Source organism: Homalodisca vitripennis, chromosome X (genome assembly GCF_021130785.1).
Source record: "Homalodisca vitripennis isolate AUS2020 chromosome X, UT_GWSS_2.1, whole genome shotgun sequence".
NCBI classification, from domain to species: domain Eukaryota; kingdom Metazoa; phylum Arthropoda; class Insecta; order Hemiptera; family Cicadellidae; genus Homalodisca; species Homalodisca vitripennis.
Window position 1 is genome coordinate 143167658 of NC_060215.1, and position 18626 is coordinate 143186283.

General features: G+C 36.6%; 1 protein-coding gene across 2 annotated transcripts in view; it reads left to right on the forward strand.

Annotated features, from left to right (window-relative positions):
* Positions 1 to 18626, forward strand: part of LOC124369959 (tubulin-specific chaperone D-like) — a 40782-nt gene that overhangs the window by 8744 nt on the left and 13412 nt on the right. For both annotated transcript variants that reach the window (XM_046828185.1, XM_046828187.1), the window contains exons 2-4: positions 1951 to 2180; positions 16809 to 16948; positions 18023 to 18128. In XM_046828185.1, the coding sequence (XP_046684141.1) occupies positions 2004 to 2180; positions 16809 to 16948; positions 18023 to 18128 (423 nt within the window). In that variant the 5' untranslated portion in view covers positions 1951 to 2003. The remainder of the gene's footprint in view (positions 1 to 1950; positions 2181 to 16808; positions 16949 to 18022; positions 18129 to 18626) is intronic.

The window sequence follows — 18626 nt, forward strand, 5'->3', positions numbered from 1 at the left end:
ATGCCAACCATGGGGGGACGGCCCACAGAGGAAAACATGGAAACCTTAAATGAAAGCGTGGGTCGAGTGATACCTCATTTTGAAAGAGCTCACTTAGTAGAGTTGAATGCCGCAAACCGCATCTCAAAAGGTTTATCCAATCAGAAATGGCGGGTTGTTTTAGGTACACATTTTGAAGTACATTATACGCTGCCATTTCTGACTGGATCGTCGTATTCTGATGCGATAGGCGGCGTTTCACTCTACTAACCAATGTTTTTTCACTGACTTTTTAACTAGCAAATTATGTCATAAATTTATAACACAATAAATAAAACTAAAATGAATTTGTCGTCTTTATGTTAATGAATTAATTAAGTTCTACCATTGTTCTTTGTTGGTGAAATAGTTAACTTACTACTTAATTTTTGAATTAAATTTTGTTGTTATTTTTTATAAATACTAATCAGTGAAACCATTGGTTAGTGGAGTGAAACGCCGCATCAGAATACGACGGTCCAGTCAGAAATGGCAGCGTATAATGTACTTCACAATGTGTACTTAAAACAACCCGCCATTTCTGTTTGGATAAACCTTTTGAGATGCGGTCTGCGGTATTCAACTCTACTAAGTGAGCTCTTTCAAATGAGGTATCACTCGACCCATGCTTTCATTTAAGATTTCCATGTTTTCCTCTGTGGGCCGTCCCCCCATGGTTGGCATGTCATGGTAATAGTAAGGAAAAATAGTTTACATAGCCATATGACACTGTGCAAAGTTTATATATGTTATCTGCTATGGTTTGTAAAATATTAAGCCGTACCCATACTTTTCAAACACCTTGTATATATAAGAAATGTAAGAAAAGTGTAACAAATAGCACAACTCTCTACTTAGTCTATTGAGTTTATAAATTTCACATTATCTAAAAATTGTGTTAAATTTCTGAAAAATTAAGATCACTGATTGACCTAACTAGATCCTGATCATCTGGCCTAAAATGGTGTGGTGGTCATGGAATATCCAAAGCCATGGTTCATCTGGGGTCATGTGAAATTGCACACCATACATCGCAATACATTGGTGTTGAAACCATTATCTACATTTAGTTATAAGAGCTGTTCAATATTATTTTATCTCTTCTTATAAAATAATTATGAGCTATTATAAAGATCCATCTACAAAATTAAAAATTTTTGCTTGTGTTAACTCTCTCAATGGAATTACTGTGATATGCTTCCAGAACTACTGAACTCAATTGACTCTCAGTGTGCGTTGTATGCAGTAACAAGAGTTCATCAGTCCTGAGCTGAAGTTTGTGATAATCAAGTGAGATCGCTGATGTATCAGTTTCTGACTCAATCTGATCTTGAGCAGACGATTCGTACCGTGTTTATGCAGAATCAGCCGATTTAGAAAATTGATAGATCAAAATTATTTAATTCTTGGAATGTATTTAATGCTAGCAAAATGGTATTCATATTTTATTAATATTTTGTTTGCTATAGGCTACCATAACCAATAAAATATAACTATGTAACTTATATTTATATTAATTAGGCTACCATAGTCAATATAACTATGTAACTTATAGTATTTCTTAACATGCCCTGTATTTCATATTAAGCCTTTAACTGAACTCAGAACTTGGAACAGAATACTAGAAATATTGGTAGCTATGTCATAGTTGATACTCGGGTAGTAAGAAAATAATTTTCTAAAAGTTTTTTTAAATTTATGAGAAAATTTAGTGTTCAGAGTATAGTTTTCTCAGTGTTTTTATTACCTTCTTAATGTTTTGAGAACCTACATGACACAATAAAACTGTGTAATCGTGTGCATGTTTGATGTATAACCTTTCAATGTTTTCTGTTTCAATTTTTTGTACTGTTTAGTATAAATTTTTATAAATTGATTTTTAGGTTAATCGGTTTTCACGTGAAGATAATTTAAGTGTTCGGTATTTTTCAGCCAAGAAAAACCTGTTGTTGCCTTCGAGACTGTATGACATTATCCCTTGTGTTATGATGGCACTGAAGTTTGAAGAACCACGAGGCCTTACTTCTGTAGGGGATAATGTCCGTCATGCTGCGGCTTATGTTTGCTGGGTGATTGCCAAAGCCTTTGAACCCCGATTTATTGAACCGTACCGTGATACATTGGCCGAAAACTTGTTGGCAGTTGCTTGCTTCGACAGGGAGGTAAGCATTTTTGTTTTCATTAACTAATTGAACCATAAGGACTCTTCCATCCATGTTTATTTTTCAATATGCAATATTGTCGAAGGGTTTCTATTGACTCGTCACATTAAGAAGGCCTAGGGTTATTATGTTGATGTTTCCTATGCTTATAACCATGTTGCAATTATAGACAATATTTTCCATAGCGGACCTGTTTGTCATTTACTCATGTGACTAGTCGGTTTATTTAGGGTGGAGTTACAAGACTATCAACTGGTTCATATAACTTGTATGTAAACTTACAGACTCAACACACTACCACTCCAAATAATAAATGGACAAGTTTTAACCCTTTGAACGCCGATATAAATTTAGTAATTTTTTAGATTACGCTCATATAAGGTGAAAAAATAAAAATGAAAATTCCTTAAAGCTAATTTTTTTATTCATTCCTAATGACTAATAGTCGCACAAAAAAAAAAAAAAAATTTTACAGCAGTGTAATACTTGCATTAAAATAATCATATTTTTCATAATAACGGAATATTTCAATCAAAATCAAATTTAGGTTACAGAGTAATCAAATGCATGTGATGAAAAATATGAAAACTATCCACAAGGATAAGAAAACAAATAAAGTGTAATATGCTGATTTTGATTAGTTTTATAAGTTCTGATAATAATAGATTTCGGCAGTTGTACGGTAAACTTCAAAACAAAAATCGGGATGAAGCCATGGGGTCTCGGGACATGACTTGCAGCCATAATCACACAACAGAAAAGAAACAATAAAAACTTTATTATAACACCTAAAACATGGTAACAATAACTTTTTACAACTGTTTGTATAACAGGGTCCCCACCCGACCGTGAAAACCGTGAAACCGGGAATAAGCCGTGAATTTCGTTCACCGTGAAAAAACCTTAAATAAGCCGTGAATTTTGTTTACATACCGTGAAAATCTCTACAACTTTTGAATAAATAAAATCAACACGGGTCGTCGTCAGACGATCATATGGGAAAGTTGACCTTCGCTATTGCAAAGTAAAAAGTAGCACGCAATGTAGGGGATAGACCACGAAGTTTGACAGGTGCTGCTATCTGAGCGATTTTACTGATAATATGGTTTATAAACAAATGAGGAAAAGGAAGGGCCGGTGGGAGATGACGCTTCCGGCTCAAATCACGTGAGGCCTGTCTTTGTCTGTCGCCAGGTTCCGGGCCTTGGCTACGCTACGCGGCTGTAAACAAGGCATTCTCGGATTGAACGCGAGATTAATAACACAATTTAATTACTTGATAGATTGTCGTTTAATGTAAACACTTTTCGTATTGGAATTTTATTGTATCAGATATAGTCTATTATTGTTTTCATAAAATAAAAAAAGTATACAAATCCTTAATCTAATGTAAGGAATTTAAATTACATTTTAACTTAATTTCATTCTATTAAATCCCTTATTTTATTTAAATATTAATGAGAAAAATGCTATTCAGTACGATATCTATATCGTTGTGTGTAATGACTGTTAACACAATGTAATAATTATAAAAAATTTTAATTTATGGTGGACAATAAATTGAATTAATTTAGGGTCTTGCGTAAATAAATAGTATAATAATGTGACGGAGCAGAACCTACACGACACATATCAATTAACGCAGCGAGACCATAACTTTATAGGCCTATATAACTGTTTTAATTACCAGTAAGGTCGTTTGAGAAAACAATTTTATTTTTCATCTCTTTAGATATTAAACGGTAGTGATATGCGTTTTCCTTATCAATAATATTTTTTATGATTCCTAAGCTGCATGGATATTACGAGTGTACACGGTTTAAATCTTTTATGGTGAATGTGTGTTTAAATTGTATAATGTATTAGTAAAATATTAAAAATGAAACGTCATGTTATAAAAACGTTGGAAAAAAAAACTATTGCATTTTTTCTAACCAGGAAACAACAAACGTCAAGTAACTTTGTAGTGTTAAGCTTTATTACTACAAAACTACAAATCGAGGAAGTCGTCCAAGTATAATTTTGTCGGGTTCCATACGACTACGTTAACGCTATTAATCATTTCATGCAGATGAAAAATATATCGTACAAGGTTCATTTATTGTAATGTGGTGCAGCGATGTTATGGTAAAAATAACCTTTGTTGTCTACTGTCAATGAGAGTGGAAGGGGAGGGGTATATCGTGTACTCCACTCCCCCATCCTCGGACAACAGCTGGTTTCATGTCTCAACATGAAAGATTTGTTTCCCCAGCTCGGCACTCCAATCTTATTCTTATTGTGAGAATTGATATAAAGATTTAAAGCTTTTCATTCAACTCATTCTGACACTTTCTCACGGAAATTCTTCTGTTGAAAGAGGCTTCTCTGTCAACAAACAGTGTATAGTTGAAAACTTGAAGGAGGAGAGTTTAGTCGCGTTGAGAAAAGTTTGTGACGGCGTATCAGCAGCAGGAGGATTGGAGGCAATGGAAATCACTAATGAATTAGTTCATGCTGCCAAAAATTCCCACGCCCACTACTCGGAGCACTTGGCAAAACAACGAGAAGAAATGAAAGACAAAATTAATTCTGAGAAAGAGAGGAAGCAAGCTGCAATAGAAAAAAAAAGAATTGGAAGCACAAAAATTCCAGGTTTTGTCCAACGCCAGGAAAAGGGCAGCTGAGTTAGACGATAAGATACAGGAACTTAGCAAAAAGTGCAAATCGTAATTCACTTTTATTCTAGACATTTTTATCAATTTCTTTATTTATGTGTACAAATATAATTTTTTTTTGTATAAACTGGTACCAAATAACTTTTCTTATAACAAGTTGTATATAATTTTTATACATTTAACGTTTATATGTTATTTTAATTTCAATAAAATTGCCTTTTCTTATGTACTAATTAAAATGTGAACCTGTGATTATGTGAAAATTTTCCTGTGGAAGAAATTGATCGAAATAATAATAATGTGTTAAACAAGAAAATAATTTAATAATCACGCAAGTGTACTTCATGGACTCAAACGAGTTAGCCTTAGCCAACGTACGAATCCTGTCACCCTGCATCTTGTCTAACCTGTGTCTGAAGTTCTCTTCAGATTTCAACAAACTTGTAAGTTAAAGAAAATTATGAGCTATGTGCATGCTAATTATATTGAAATTTGTCTTTGTCATTGCTTTGATGACTGTTATGATGATGTTTTGTAAAAATAATATGCCTTGTTATATTCATTATGTAGCAAATCGCACATAAAATCGGGCGCTCGCCGCTCATTGCTTGCGTCGTAACCGAAGCCTATTGTTATTTCGTTCTTTTAGACGTTTCCGTCAATTCCTGCACGACCAATGACATCGTTAGTCAAATGGGAAGAAGTTTTATATTGTATTTTACCGCTCTGCCCGCGTCTGTAGTGTTTACGTCTCAACTTCGCCCCTCTACAACACGATTTTGTTTGTACCGGTAACGTTGTTTATGAAAACTTTCCGACCTTGAATTTTAATTTTTTTTAACCGTGAAAACCGTGAATTAGCCGTGAATTTGAGTATTTAGATTGAGTGGGAACCCTGTATAAGGAATGACAACGCAAGAACACTTCCCAAAGGCACAATGCGTGCTCCACTGACAGTCGTAATGGCGGATAGTATCGTCATCGGCGTACAGACGGGAGTGGGAGAACAGCTGCCAGCAACAAAACAATTTACTGTTTACCTACTGCGGCCAGCTGACAGCTGCAACTGGATTATTTGGTCCAGCCAGTACATTACTTTGTATTGTGGCTTATTTTTTGGATTTATAAACTTCAAAAACAGTAATAAAATATATTTTTATCGATCGGCGGATTATTTTGTCTTTGGCGTTATAAGACCAAAAAACATCGCGGATTATTCCGTCTACGGCGTGCTAAGGGTTAAATTTCCTCTGTATATGAACTAGGAATCATCATTGAGGAAAGTAAACAAAGAAAGAAAATTAACACTAGCAGTTTTGTTACTGATTAAGATATTTTCATATATAACAGAACCCCCCCCCCACCATGGTTTGTTTAGAGATGTGGTTGAGGAGAGGTTGGGAGACTGGAAACAAGCCAGTCTGTGTTTCCTGGCTGCATTTATCAAATAATCTTCGGGTACATAGGAAAATGTTTATTTTTAGTTAATCAAATAACAAAGAATTTTTATATTGACATCTTGAGATAAGTGTTTTAATCTTTTGGGATCCATAGGTGAACTTTTCCTCTTATTTTTTCTTCTATTGGGCGGCCTATTGTCATTCACTGAAGCCTCAAGGGCTTTTTGTGCACCCTAGAAGTATACCATGAGGCCAACCAGTCTACGGTTCAGCAGTTTAACAAATCGCCGAAAACAACAGATCAGATTCTCCTCAAGAAATTGGCCACCCTTATCCAAACTACCAAAGATAGTGTACCACTCACTTGCTATTTCCGGACAATCAAAGAGCAGGTGTTCAGTGGTTTCCTCCTGCTCGTCACACATTCTACAGAGAGCAGATCCTCCCGAAGGATGCCGACTCTGTGAAGATGCTTCCTCAGGTGACCAAGTCTCGTAATCAGACCCATAATCCGAGAAGACACCAATCTACTTAGTGAGAGGAGGTCAGACCCCACCCTGGAGAAAGGCAACTGTTCTCATTCACCATTCTGCTCATTCTCCACCTTCTCTCATGTTGAGCGTGAGCCCAATTTGAGACAGTCATAGGATTCACACCTAGAAATGCCACAGAAAGGTTGAGGTCCCATCATATTGGACGCTGAGTCCTGATTGTTCCGAGGGATCCCCTCATGACCAGGAACGCAACAAACAGTCACATCGTTGATTCTGGCAAGGGAAGAAGAAACGACTTGATAGCAATCCCAGACAAGTTTGGAGTTGAACAAGAGTCCAATGCCTTCAGTACTGTCTTGCTATCTATGAAAATACTAATCGTCTTACTCCTATACCGCAGACAAAGATTCTCACGAGCACATTCCATAATGGTTGCAACTTCTGCCTGAAAGATTGTGGGATAAGGACCCATAGGGATGAGACCCTACACGGTCTCACCTACACAATTCCAGCTCCTGTGTCACTTTTTGTTTTAGAGTTGTTTGTAAACTATTCAAGCTCCGCTGGTGGAAGAGGTTTCCTTCCCTCTGACCCATTCGCCTTAAAAGGTATAACAATCCTAAAGGGTTTGTCAAAGGAAAATTCTTGTGGTATCTGATAAGATATAATATGCAGAGCATTCCCCTGATTCAGGATGCTAATTCTGCAGTGTCCACTGACCAAAGTTCTGCCTTCTGAAGACAGTAGGTACTCCTCTTGGCCATAGTCCGAATGACAATATCCAGTAAAGTAAGGTTGAGGCAGAAGTCTAGATAGAGCTGCTCTGGTGCACTTGGAAAAGCCCCAGTGGTAGCAAGGCAAACCATCCTTTGGATGCCAGCCTGACCATCTTACAGCCATCTTAGCCTCCGTTTTTGGTCACCAGACTACAACCCCAAACATTAGTGCAGGTTTGACCACAGAGACATAAAGCAAGTACAAAAGCCTCGGCTTAAGTCACCAGGCCGACCTATCACATGTCTGCACTGTATTTAAAGACCATTTCCCTCTGGTGATAACCCTTTCCAGATGTGGTCTCCAGTTTAGGACCCTATCAAGGATTATGCCCAGATATCAGGAGAACTCAGTCCGACATCTGGTGCAGTCTAACAAAATGAGACATTCAGACTCATATTTGATTGATGTAACGCCTTTGTAGATCTTGTTAAAGGGTTTTAAATAACAAGCCACTAGTTACCTTCCTGTATGGTTTCGCTTTCGGCATCATTACGATGGGTAGTTGAACACCTGCATAGTGTTTATTTTCAACCGACCAACGACTTGTAGCGTCTGCTGCTGTTTGGTTAAACATTTGTTTTGATGGTTTTTGTTTAGGAATAGATTCAGATTTATTATGATTATTTAGTTGTCAACAATTACAGTTGTCACTGAGTAAAGTGGGTTTTCATTTACCTGAAAAGGCGCGAAAGAGCTGAGACGGCGGTGATGCAAATGTTTTATACGATGATGACACTGAGGATGCAATGTTTGATTTTGATAGTGACGATTATTATAATGATCACGATTTTGCTATTTCTGAGGACAAGAGAGTAATAAATGATCATAATTTTGATGATAATGAGGCTGAACAAGCACCAGGTAGGGTTAGGCCTAGACCTAGGCCATGCAAACTTGGACTCCATCCTAACTTGAGTTTTGACAAGTATCATACTACAAAAACTACAAAAAGTAGCCCTAGGCCTAAGCATAACCGTAAGTAATGTGTGTATTTTGTAAATCGGTTCAGACAGTAAAGTTTCTTTTTGTTTATTTTTAATTTTATGTACTGTTCAATAAGCCATTGTTATAGTAAGGACTTATTTATTTTTAGTTTTTTTTTGTACTATCGTACATATATAATATTAGGTTTTTAAGTGAAAAAGAACCCAAGTAATTTATGTTGGCCTGACTGTTTCAAGTAGCCTATTCTGTTCAAAAGAGCACACCAACTAATTCACTTCTATAGTTTACCAATGTAATTAGTACTATATACTTTCATGAGCTAAAATGAGGGAATTTTACTGAATCAAATCTGTTGTATATATAGTAAAATATACATTTTTGTTTCCAAAGTTTCCTAAGCCATGCACTTAATTATGTAGGTATTTAGAACACAACTGATACTTATAATGGGTACTTTCTTACAGTTTTGACTCAGAAAGAAATAAAATAGGTGAAAACCTCAACAAAATTGTATTTTTACTTTATTTTAAAAATAATACAAATTTTGGCATATTCACTTGAAATTAATTGGACCTGGCAAGTCAACCCGGTGGAGAACAAATAGACCCCAAAAGGTTAATACTGTAATAACGTAACTTAAAACTAACTTTTTTAATACAAACAAAATGTGCAGCAACTTAACCCTCTCCCGGTCGAATTACCGCGACGCGCTTTTGGTGCTACTGGGCTGAATTAAATCTGGCGCTCTGCAGCGAGGGGACACTTATTCGCGTTTTTACTAAGTTAAGAACTTTATTTTAATAAAAATATTATGTATTGTACATCGTTACAAAGATGATTAAATCCTCTATAATAACGTTGTATTTATTTAAAAAAATATCCACCTTATGAGGTAAATTAAAATCAAACAAAAAGTCAGACTTTCATGAAAAATCTTGTTTTCATTGACTGCGAAAACGACTAACAAAATGATTTCAGTAAATTAGTGGTTATAAAAAGTCCCAAATAGTTCATCAAATTACGTAACAGGATTTTTCCGGACATTTGCCATCGTTCAGTGAAACAAGAAACGTCCATTTCTTGTTTCACTGAACGATGGCAAATGTCCGGAAAAATCCTGTTTCCTTCACAATCCTTCCATCGTCAAAAATAACCTTCAAACAAAGAAATTACGTAAGATAGCAGCACAAGTCAGAAAGAATTGTACTACTAAACAACTAGATCACAGTCGATGAAGTAATCAATGAACCGTTTCAAATTATTAATTCTAGATAGCGTCCCTAGTCATAAAACTATGAATAAACAAGGCAACAATGACACTGCCAATAGATATTTCTAGTATTAGTTCCCCAAACAATCGTATGATAGCAGCACAAAGCAGAGAGCGTTGATAAAGCAGTTAGAGGCGATTGGAGGCGTTTGGACTTTAGCGCCAGGCGCCCTGCCGAGGCGTTTCGAGGCGTTTGCCCGGGAGAGGGTTAATGAAAATTATATTTCCTTGAAATGCCGGAAATTCCAAATTTCATTATAATGTTTTGTTTCTATTTTACAACAGGTTTGATGAATACCCAGGACTCAGCAAGACTTCCTAAAATAGAACATTGTAAAAGTGACACATAAGTCGCAATGAACTCTTGATATTTTGTCATTACTTTACCAATTATGAGAGATAAACAAAAATTAGGGAACATTTGTTTGTTAACCACTGTGAAGCAGATGTCCAGATATACGAGGGCAAATCAAATATAAACGGTAATTTTGCTCTTGACTGTACCAAACACGTTCAGACGTGATGCGGCTGTGGGCGATTGTAGTTTTGCTTAATAGGAGTGGGGGGAACTGCTTGCTTCACACTAGCGTTGTGTTCTGCCTTCAGTACAGCCATGACCGAGCGAGAGGTACATCCATCTGTTGCGCAACGCATCGTCATAAAATTTTTAACAAATGAAGGTGTTAAGCCTTCGGAAATTTTTACTCGTTTGCAGGCACAGTTTGGGGACACTACTCTGTCTCAAAATCGAGTGTATACGTGGGCCAGAGAATTTAGGGATGGCCGAGAACGTGTTGAAAACGAAAGTCACGGTCGACGCCCAAGGTCAAGTCTTACAGATGACAACATTAGTGCGGTTCGACAGCTTATTGAAGGTGATCGCCGGTTTAACTGTTCAAGAAATCTCGTCGGAAATTGGTATCAGCTACGGGAGTGTTCAGTCTGCAATCACAGACCACCTTGGCTTCAGAAAAATTAGTGCTCGCTGGGTTCCGAGGTTGTTGACCGGAAATCAAAAACAGGTCAGGTCGGAGATTGCTGGGAGACTTCTGCAACGATTTCAAGAAGAAGGTGAAGATTTTTTTTGAGGCGCATCGTCACATGTGATGAGACGTGGGTCCACCATTACACTTGATTTTGAGACAGAGTAGTGTCCCCAAACTGTGCCTGCAAACGAGTAAAAATTTCCGAAGGCTTAACACCTTCATTTGTTAAAAATTTTATGACGATGCGTTGCGCAACAGATGGATGTACCTCTCGCTCGGTCATGGCTGTACTGAAGGCAGAACACAACGCTAGTGTGAAGCAAGCAGTTCCCCCCACTCCTATTAAGCAAAACTACAATCGCCCACAGCCGCATCACGTCTGAACGTGTTTTGGTACAGTCAAGAGCAAAATTACCGTTTATATTTGATTTGCCCTCGTAGATGCAACAGATATGTAGTGTTGCACGGACATTGATAGACATAAGAAATGGTAATTGCGAGCTAAATATGATGTACTAAAATACAATATTTGGTTTTGAATATGACCAAGATTGTTTGAGAATAGTCCTTTATGAAGTAATTTTAACTGTTTTAATTAAGTACTTTTAATAGTCTTATATTAATTACTAATTTTGGACAGCAGAACATTGTTATCGTTTTTGCCATTCTTCAGTTTAATTTTGTTCTAAATGCTGTTATAAGATATATTTCCTATTCAAAATTAAATTTCGAAAAAATATACATTTATAGATCAAACAATTAGATAGACAATAGACAATAGACAATAGACAAACTTCTTTATTAGCATATTCATCAAGAACAGTAATAGAGTCAGAAATTAGATAAACTTGTTTTGGAAAAATAATTTTTGAGTCCGATGATGCATCACATTTGAGAGCGATTGTTGAGTTCCAGTTGAGGCCTCCAGTCTTGGTTTCAAGAATTCGTCAATGGTGTAGAAAGGCTGTCCAACAAGCAAGTCATGGAGTGCTTTTTTAAAAGGGTTACCCTGAAGCTCTCTTAATGGTTGTGGTAGATGGTTCCATAGCTTTCGCCCAATGTAGGTTGGTTTCTCCTCGAAAAGTGCTGTGCGGTGTATGGGTAGAGTGTAGCTTGTTGCATAACGTGTGTTGTAGTGATGAAGGTCCTTTCCAGTTTTTGAGATTCTTCTGGTGTGCATACATGATAACTTCTTGGATGTATAGCGCAGTAACAGTCATTATCTGGAGTGTCTGGAAGGCATGTCTGCAGCTCTGCCTTGGTTCTAAGTCAGCCAAAACTCGGATGGCTTTTTTCTGTAGGGTAAGAACTCTATTAAGGTTTCCAACTGAGGAGCCACCCCAAACCGCAAGTCCATACCTCAAGTGAGTTTCTACTAATGAGTAGTAAGCTGTTTTGGCTGATTCCAAGTTGCTGATCCATTTAATGCGTCGAACAACATATATTCCAGATGCTAATTTTTTGCAGACATTGTTTCACTTGCTCAGTCCAGGTTAGGTTTCTGTCCAGAATGACTCCAAGAAATTTTACATGATTTTCAAACTGTTACATTGGGCGATGCTGGGAGTAGTGTGTCCTCTTTTCTTACTGAAATTAATTTGTATTGTTTTTTTGTGGGTTTATGGCCAGGTCATTTGTTTTAACAATAATTCAGAGCCTTGTTTAGAGAGGCTGTAGCAGCTGCACAAACACCCTTCTGCAGTGAGATTCCTTATAAGGAGTGTTGTGTCGTCTGCGTACATTACACATGATGTATTATTATCTTGGGTATGTGTTGGGAAATCATTTACAAATAGAATAAAGAGGACAGGGCCCAGTACAGACCCTTGTGGAACTCCTCGGAGAATAGGAAGTGGTTTTGACTGGTGTGTTTTTGTAATTCCAAGTGTGGTTGTCTGTACCTCAACTACTTGGGTTCGTCCTGATAGGTAGCTTGCAAACCATTTATTTGCTGTGTCTGTGATTCCCAGTAATGTTAGTTTCCTTAAGATGAGGTCATGTCCCAAACAGTCGAATGCCTTACTATAATCGAGAAGAAGTGCGGAGATGTATTGTCCTTTGTCTATTTGGTCAATAATGTCTTCAATTAGGCTGATTATGGCAGAAATGGTAGATTTTCCCTTTGAGAATCCATGCTGGCAGTCGTTGATTAAATTTAGCTTCTTGAGGTGTGTCATAAGTCTGATGAGGACAACTTTTTCAATAATCTTTGAAAATGTAGAAATCAGGGAGATAGGACGATAATTTTGCACATCGTTTGTAAATCCTTTTTTGTGCTTCGGGTATACTTTCGACAACTTTAGTGCAGAGGGAAACTGGCCTAGGCTGAATGATTTGTTTATTATACTTACAAGAGGTGGAGTCAGTTCTTTTCTGCAGTATTTGACAAGCTTAGATGAGTATTCATCCATTCCACTTGACTGTTTTGATTTAAGGGAGTTTATAATATCCTTGACCTCGTCATTGTTTGTTGGTGTAAGAATTAAGGACTCTTGGCAGATTATTTCTGTTCGAAGGTCAGGTGCATTTATGTCATGGTTCCCTGTGATTCCCAGTAATGTTAGTTTCCTTAAGATGAGGTCATGTCCCAAACAGTCGAAATGCCTTACTATAATCGAGAAGAAGTGCGGAGATGTATTGTCCTTTGTCTATTTGGTCAATAAATGTCTTCAATTAGGCTGATTATGGCAGAAATGGTAGATTTTCCCCTTTGAGAATCCATGCTGGCAGTCGTTGATTAAATTTAGCTTCTTGAGGTGTGTCATAAGTCTGATGAGGACAACTTTTTCAATAATCTTTGAAAAATGTAGAAATCAGGGAGATAGGACGATAATTTTGCACATCGTTTTGTAAATCCATTTTTTGTGCTTCGGGTATACTTTTCGACAACTTTAGTGCTGAGGGAAACTGGCCTAGGCTGAATGATTTGTTTATTATACTTACAAGAGGTGGAGTCAGTTCTTTTCTGCAGTATTTGACAAGCTTAGATGAGTATTCATCCCATTCCACTTGACTGTTTTGTGATTTAAGGGAGTTTATAATATCCTTGACCTCGTCATTGTTTGTTGGTGTAAGAATTAAGACTCTTGGCAGATTATTTCTGTTCGAAGGTCAGGGTGCATTTATGTCATGGTTCCCTATGACCTGTCTATTCTTTTTTCAGCGTCAGCTCGGCTACATTAGTAAAATAAGTATTAAAATGTTTCAGCTATTTCCTGAGGGCTATCAGTCTCTCTGTTATTAATTTTAATATGCATTTGTGGATATTTTACTTGGGTTTTTCCTCTTTTTTCGTTGTTTATAAGGCTCCATAGGGCTTTACACTTGTTATCAGCTGATTTGATGTAGTTTGCATTTGCGTTTTTGGTTTAATTGTCTGAGTTTCTTGTCATAATTTTTCTTCCTTTCTACCATGATCTCTTTGGTCTTGCACATTTCCTGTTGTTTCATATTTATGTAGAGCCTTTAGAAAAGTCAAATTTAAAATTTTCTGCCTCATTGTCATAGGGGAAAGTTCTCTTTTTTCTTTTCTTAATACATTTCTTTTTGGGACAGGCAATGTCAAGAGACGCTTGTAGGGATCCCTTGAAAGATATTGTATGCTGCATCTGAGTCACTAGCGAGATGAATTTGGTCCCAATTTTTATTGTAAAGGATAGATGTAAGCGTATCAAGGTTCCATTTACTGAAACATCTTTTGTAAGCATACTCTGACGAAGTTTTCAATTCAAAGCTGTTGAATCCTGCAAATTTGTGCAGTGTGGTCAGAGAGTCCGGACTGAATTATGGCTGTGTCGATGTTGTCTTTCTGGTAAACTTGTGCATATACAGTCAATTGAGGTCGCAGTATTATGGGTGATGCGGGTGGCTGGTAAAGGCAGTCTTTTGATTTGGTGAGAAGTAAGTTCTTCTTCTAAAGTGGTATTATCCACCGTATTCTTCAGTCATGTCTATATTGATGTCACCAATCAGTACGAGCTGTTTGTTGTGTGCTTGTATATGCTCGAGGATGTTTTGCTAGAGTGTTTACACTTGCCCTTACATTTTCACTTGGTGATCTGTATATTCCGAGAATATGTACAATGTTTTTTCCAGACTCAATAGATACCATTGCTGTTTCACAGCTGAACTGAAGACAGAGGTGGGATATGTCAATTGATTTACAGCTGGGGGCTAACACATCCTTTGCGTATATGGCTACTCCACCTAACTTATGATTTTCTCTGCTATAGTGTGTTATTAAAGAGTACCCTTCAACTGGTGTTTAGTTCTAATTCTTCTCTTTTTAAAACCGTGTTCTGTAAGGACCACAATAGCTGGATTTATGTCACGAAGAAGGTGATGAAGTCTATCTAATTTTTTTCTTAGCCCACAAATATTTTGGTGCAGTATTGTTAAATAGTTTTTGGGGTTGTATTTTATAGTTGTCCAGTTTTGAATTTTGTTTTTTTTCTCTGAGGGTTGGGCTAAAAAAGGTTCCCTTTTTTGGCAGTTCACCTGATGTCCTGGTGTGCTCAAGGAGATCCTGGGTTAGTGATAGAAGAGAAGGAGATATGCAATTTGGTAGCTTCTTCTATATTTTTTGTGAAAAATTCTTCAAGTGATTCATTTTCTCCTAGTAGTTTGGCAGTCACTGGTGGGCCAATTTGAACGTTGAAAGTATTTCTTATTTGGTTGGAGTGAGAGTCAACTTTACATGCATTCGATACTTTGCTGCTTGGAGGGAGACACTAAAAACATTTTTCTTCAAGGTTTGTTTTGGTTGTTTAAAGTCCTCCTCCATCTGTACCGAGTTTTATGGGATGAGCCTTTATCAGAGAATGATGATTCAGTTTTGTTCTTCTGGTTTGACTGATTCCAGGGGTCAAGATGTTGTTATGAGTTATCTCAGTATTTGTTAAATGGTGATGGTTCAGTTTTTCCTGGCTGGTTTTGGCTGGCTCCAGGGGTCAGTTTGTTAATATACGTTATCTCTGTGGTCGTCAAAAGAGGTTTGATCAGTTTTTTGCTTCTGGTTTGACTGATTCCAGGGTCGGGTTGTTAATATCTGTCATCTCTGTGGTTGTCAGTGAGGGTTTGATCAGTTTTTTGCTTCTGGTTTGACTGATTCCAGGGGTCGGGTTGTCAATATCTGTAATCTCTGTGGTTGTCAAAAGAGGTTTGATCAGTTTTTTTCTTCTGGTTTGACTGATTCCAGGGGTCGGGTTGTTGCTATTAGTCATCTCAGTATTTGTCAAATGGTGATGGTTCAGTTTTTCTCGACTGGTTTGGCTGGCTCCAGGAGTCAGGTTAATAATATCTGTTATCTCTGTGGCAGTAAAAAAAAGGTTTGATCTGTGATGTCAGTGTTCTGATCATATCTTCCATGTGCTCTTGTTTTTTATTTATATTTAGGATTTCATATACAGCAGAGATGAAAAGTTAGCTGTGGATGAATTTGCATTTTCGCTGTTTGGGGTTTGGGTAGAAATACTAATTGATTCAGGCATATTGATAAGGTCACTTTGATTTTCAATTTTTTAAATTTAGGTTTTTGAATAATTTTTTCTTGATTATCTATCTTTTTTGAGTAGTCATCAATTATAAGTCCTAGTTTAGTGTCGTGCTCTTCAAAGACATTTTGACTATTTAGTCGTAGTTGTTTTTCCCTGTCAAGTTGAGCCTGCATTTCTATCAGTTGATGTTGTAAGTTTTCAAGTCTTTCAGTGTATTTTATCTTCCCTATTTCTCATGTCTTCAATTTTTTCTTCACAGCTGGCAAGTTCTGCTTTCATTCTAAGATTTTGTTCTTTTAAAGAATTATTCTCGTTGAGAAGAACAGAGCCTATTTTTGTTTAAAACATTTTGTTACTTTGCCAGTCAATAAGATCTCATTAAATGCAAAGAGATAAATATTGTAAAGTTTTTAAGCTAATAGAGCTTGTTTTTTATGAAAAGTTTTATACATTACAAGTTCAAAATTTTAAAAAAAACAAGTTTTGTGTTTTAGAATTGCTCATCACTTTTTAAGTGGTTTAATTTGCCCTTGGAGGGTTAGTCAGACAAAAAAAACTGGTTATACTTATAACAGTTGGGTTCTAACTGAATGGATTGTTGCAGGCTCTTTGTCGAAGAGCTGCTGTCTTAGCGCTCCAGCAGTTTGTGGAACGTGCCGTGAACATCCCTCATGGTGTTGAAATCACCACTGCTGCCAACTTTCATAGCGTCGGTAGTTGCAGCAATGCTTATCTAAGCGTCAGGTAATCTCCCAGTTCCTTATCTTTACGGTTATCTCGTTCTCTTTCTATGTTTTCCTTAAAATTCAGAGGGTTTTAGGTAGTGATTTCTCAAGATTTAACGCAAGTTTTATCCAAATATTAAATAAAGTATTCTGAATTAAACCGGATTTTAGACATTTTATCTATTTGATTACAGGCCTATTGATAGTGAAAATATAAGCAGTGAAAGTGTAGAGGGATACAAATCACTATCTTCAGTTTAATGCTGTTGGTGCTTTGTTAAATATAGATATTGTATTATACTTGTTGTTACTTATTTACTGTTAACAAGCAGTTTGTGTACCATAGTTAAAAAGAAAAAAAATGGCTCCAAAGTTCTTTCCGTTCATATTGCAATTTAAAAAGTACTAAAACTTAATCAATGTACAAAATGTATTGATTTGTAGAATTATTTTATAAAGGTTTAAACTGCAATTTTAGTTAGGAAATAACTGAAGGATGGAAGGTTTTAAATTATGTTTACAAATCATACAAGAACAATTGTAAAGTAGATTTATTTACAAACAATATACTGAGATAAATGTTCACCCTTTTCACTCGGATGTCGCTGCTTTATAACTGTTAACTTTTCAATCGAGTTATCAAGCTTTGTCTAAGCTGTTACAAAATTTTGTTTATAGCTTTTTTTTACCTGGTAATTTGTGCTGTATATAATGCCTAAAGAATCTATAAGCAAAACATTTAGTAGTCCAAATAAATTCATGAGTTCAGGTATATTTGCAACCATGTATATATGTACTAAGAAGAAAAATTCAATTATAAGGCAACAACACGGTCTAGGAAATTAAAGTGGAAAGAGTTAAAGCCAGTTTCAACACTATTAGTTATAGAAAAAAGTACTTTAGCAAAATCTTTACAATTTTTCTTGTTTTAATAACGGTTAATTATTTAGGATAACAACAAATACTTAGGGTTAAAGCTATCCAGCCACTGATGACAGAACAGACTAACTCCTGCTACCTCAGAATAACAATGTTTTACATCTTTTTGGTAGTTTCCTGTTTTTGATAATGGCAATTGCTGATGATGTTGCAGCATGGAAATAGCTCAGTACAAAGAGTACACGGAGAGTCTCATCAAACACCTGCTCAGAAACAAAGTAGACTACTGGGATTGTAACATCCGCATCCTTACTGCCAAGGTATTTAGCTATCAGTTCAGCCTAATAACTGTGGTACAGTGGTTACATTTAGAAGTTTTCAGTGGCATTCTGCTTGGCACAGGTGAAATATACTGGGAACAGTAAAAGATTGTTATTAACTTAGGTAACTTTGTGGTTGTTCAGAGAGTTTCATCTTCGGCTGCTCTTTGACTCTTGTTAGATGATTTGGCATACTCTTTGAGGTTTATTCCATTGTCTTGGTAGAGTTACTCTGTGGACATCGATGGGAGAATTAGTTGCCATAATTGGTAGGGCAGATGTAAGAACCTTGGCTTGTGAATTTGGGAGACGTAGCAGCTGTTGTGGAGGGCATCGAGCTATTAACAAAGAACTTGCTGGTGGGGATGTCCTTTTGCTAGTATTATTGGTGATGTGGCCATTGACTACTGGTAGTCACCAATCCAACATCTTTTCTTTTTCGATCTGCCTTACTCGATGACAATAAGGGGTACAGCAACGTTCTATAGAGTTTATTGT